General features: G+C 33.9%; 1 protein-coding gene across 1 annotated transcript; it reads left to right on the plus strand.

Moving 5' to 3' along the window:
- Positions 1 to 1,337: 1,337 nt before the first annotated feature.
- OR2L3 (olfactory receptor family 2 subfamily L member 3) lies at positions 1,338 to 2,276 on the plus strand. Its single transcript, NM_001388538.1, has one exon. The coding sequence runs from the start codon at positions 1,338 to 1,340 to the stop codon at positions 2,274 to 2,276; it is 939 nt and encodes a 312-aa protein (NP_001375467.1).
- Positions 2,277 to 2,656: the final 380 nt, after the last annotated feature.

The following is a 2,656-nucleotide window of genomic DNA, read 5'->3' on the forward strand; positions in this document are numbered from 1 at the left end:
TTTATCTTTTTTGGATAAGTTTATTCCTTATTTTCTTATTGCTTTTGGTGCAATTACAAATGGAATCAGTCCCTTGATTTATTTTCCTGCTATTTCATTATGCATGTAGGCGACAGATTTCTGCAAAACTGATTAATTCCTTTGCTTCATCTATCCTCATTTTTATGACCTCCACATGATACTGCATGTAGGTTATAGAATTTTTAATCCCAGCCTGACTAGATTTTAGTTCTTCCATTGCTGAAGTAAGGGATTCTCTTGCGTCTTCTATATATTCAGGGGGTCAGACAAGTTTAAGGTCCCCCTAATTCTCTTCCATTTTAACTCCTCCTTCTAATTATTTGTTATTATACTAACTGAACTGTATGAGAGAAGGGTGATACATATATTTGTTAAACTCACATTTATCTAGAAATGGAAATAGCTTTGAATATACATAAACAAAAAAGTGCAAAAAAGGAATAAGTAAGAAAATGTACCATAACACAATGCATAACATCATATAACTATTGAGAAGCAGATGAACAGAATGTACATCTTTTTTTTAAGAACTTGAATGTAGTCATATAAGCTACAAAAAATTGAAGAATAAGTTCTCATGAAAAGTGTTTACTTAACTAGTGCTTTTGGAATTTGGGTAAGGAGGAAGAAGAAAATTGTTTTGTGTAAATAGTATTTGGCAAAAATAATTTATTGTATATTTCTGGAGGAAAAAGCAGTAAAAAAAATGATATGTGGTGCTAAGAGGCTTGATTTGGCAAGATTTTTGAACAGAATTCCAAAGAAATGAATATATGTCTGCAATATGATCCAATAGACTACCATAGTTTCAGAAATGTTGGGCTTAATTATAACAAATCATCCCCTAAGTGTTATAAAAATGCATTCAAATATGAGTCTGTAATTTAGTTTATTTATATTGATTAATAAAGCCTACACACGAGATGTAACGTCTGCCTTTGATAATAGTTAAATTTATGTAGGAAAATAAAGTAAACATATCTTAATAAAGTCATTACAAATTTGCAGATTTCTTTAAAATATTTTAAAAATATTTTTACGTTGGATATGTGGATAAAATAAACATCTACATTTATTTTATAATATACAAAATAAAAATTTTATCTATGAGGAAAAATGTTTTTCTTTTCAAAATAGTTGTATTTTGTTATTATTGTTGGTATTTATTATTATTATTATTATTATTATTATTATTATTATTTTAAAGCTGCAACGATTCCTGAATAAATCACAGGGTAATTAAAATAACAAATTAATAAGTGTTTATTTTTCTATATTTAATGTGTGTCTATTTAGGGAAACAAAAGTAATGCCCCATGGAAAATAATAACCCAAATTCTACAGATTTCTTCCTATTGGGGTTATTTCCACCATCAAGAATTGGCCTGTTCTTCTTCATTCTCATTGTTTTCATTTTCTTAATGGCGCTTTTTGGCAACTTGTGCATGATCATCCTCATCTTCCTAGACACCCATCTCCACACACCCATGTATTTTCTACTTAGTCAGCTCTCCCTCATGGACCTGAGCTACATCTCCACCATTGTCCCTGAGATGGCTTCTAATTATCTCTCTGAAAACAAGTCTATTTCTTTCATTGGTTGTGGGGTTCAGAGCTTCTTCTTCCTGACTTTAGCAGGTGGAGAAGGATTAATATTGGCCTCAATGGCCTATGATCGTTATGTGGCTATTTGCTTTCCTCTCCACTATGCCATTCGTATGAGCAAAAGAGTGTGTGTGCTGATGATAACAGGATCTTGGATAATGGGCTCAATCAACTCCTGTGCCCACACTGCATATGCCCTCAATATACCTTACTGTCAATCCAGAGCCATTAACCATTTCTTCTGTGATGTCCCAGCCATGTTGACATTGGCCTGCATGGACACCTGGATCTATGAGTACACAGTGTTTGTAAGCACCACACTCTTGATTGTGTTTCCTTTCATTGGCATTGCATGCTCCTATGGCCGGGTCCTCCTTGCCATTTGCCGCATGCAATCAACAGAAGGGAGGAAGAAAGCCTATTCCACCTGCAGCACTCACCTCACTGTGGTGACTTTCTACTATGCACCCTTCGCTTACACTTATCTACGCCCGAGATCCCTCCGAAGTCCGACAGAAGACAAGGCTCTAGCTGTCTTCTACACCATCCTAACTCCAATGCTCAATCCCATCATCTACAGCATGAGAAATAAGGAGGTAATGGGGGCCTTGAGACGACTGATTCAGAGGATCAGCTCTGAAAAGATGTAGAGGAATTTCTCATTTGGCCTGCTGCCTCAGAAGTAGATCACTTTCTCCGTGTATACTCCCTAAGAACAATATTAGTCTAGGGTTGAAGACAGAGAATAAAATAATCTGGAAGATTAAAATAACTGAGATTTGATAAAGTAATTGTATATTCATAAAATTATTTTTTTTCTTTGTGAAGGTAAATATTTTGTTTTAACTTGTGGGCAGTAATGTGTTCTTAGTATGCATAAGTGATAATAGAAACAATCCAGCTTGATGGCTTTATTCAATACACTACTTATACACTTAGTGCATATTCCCTAAATGCTTAAAAAATGACAAAAGAACAATAAACGTTGTATCATTTCCAGGTTTATATAAAGACATATATTGATAGATAG

Source organism: Canis lupus, chromosome 14 (genome assembly GCF_011100685.1).
Source record: "Canis lupus familiaris isolate Mischka breed German Shepherd chromosome 14, alternate assembly UU_Cfam_GSD_1.0, whole genome shotgun sequence".
NCBI lineage: Eukaryota > Metazoa > Chordata > Mammalia > Carnivora > Canidae > Canis > Canis lupus.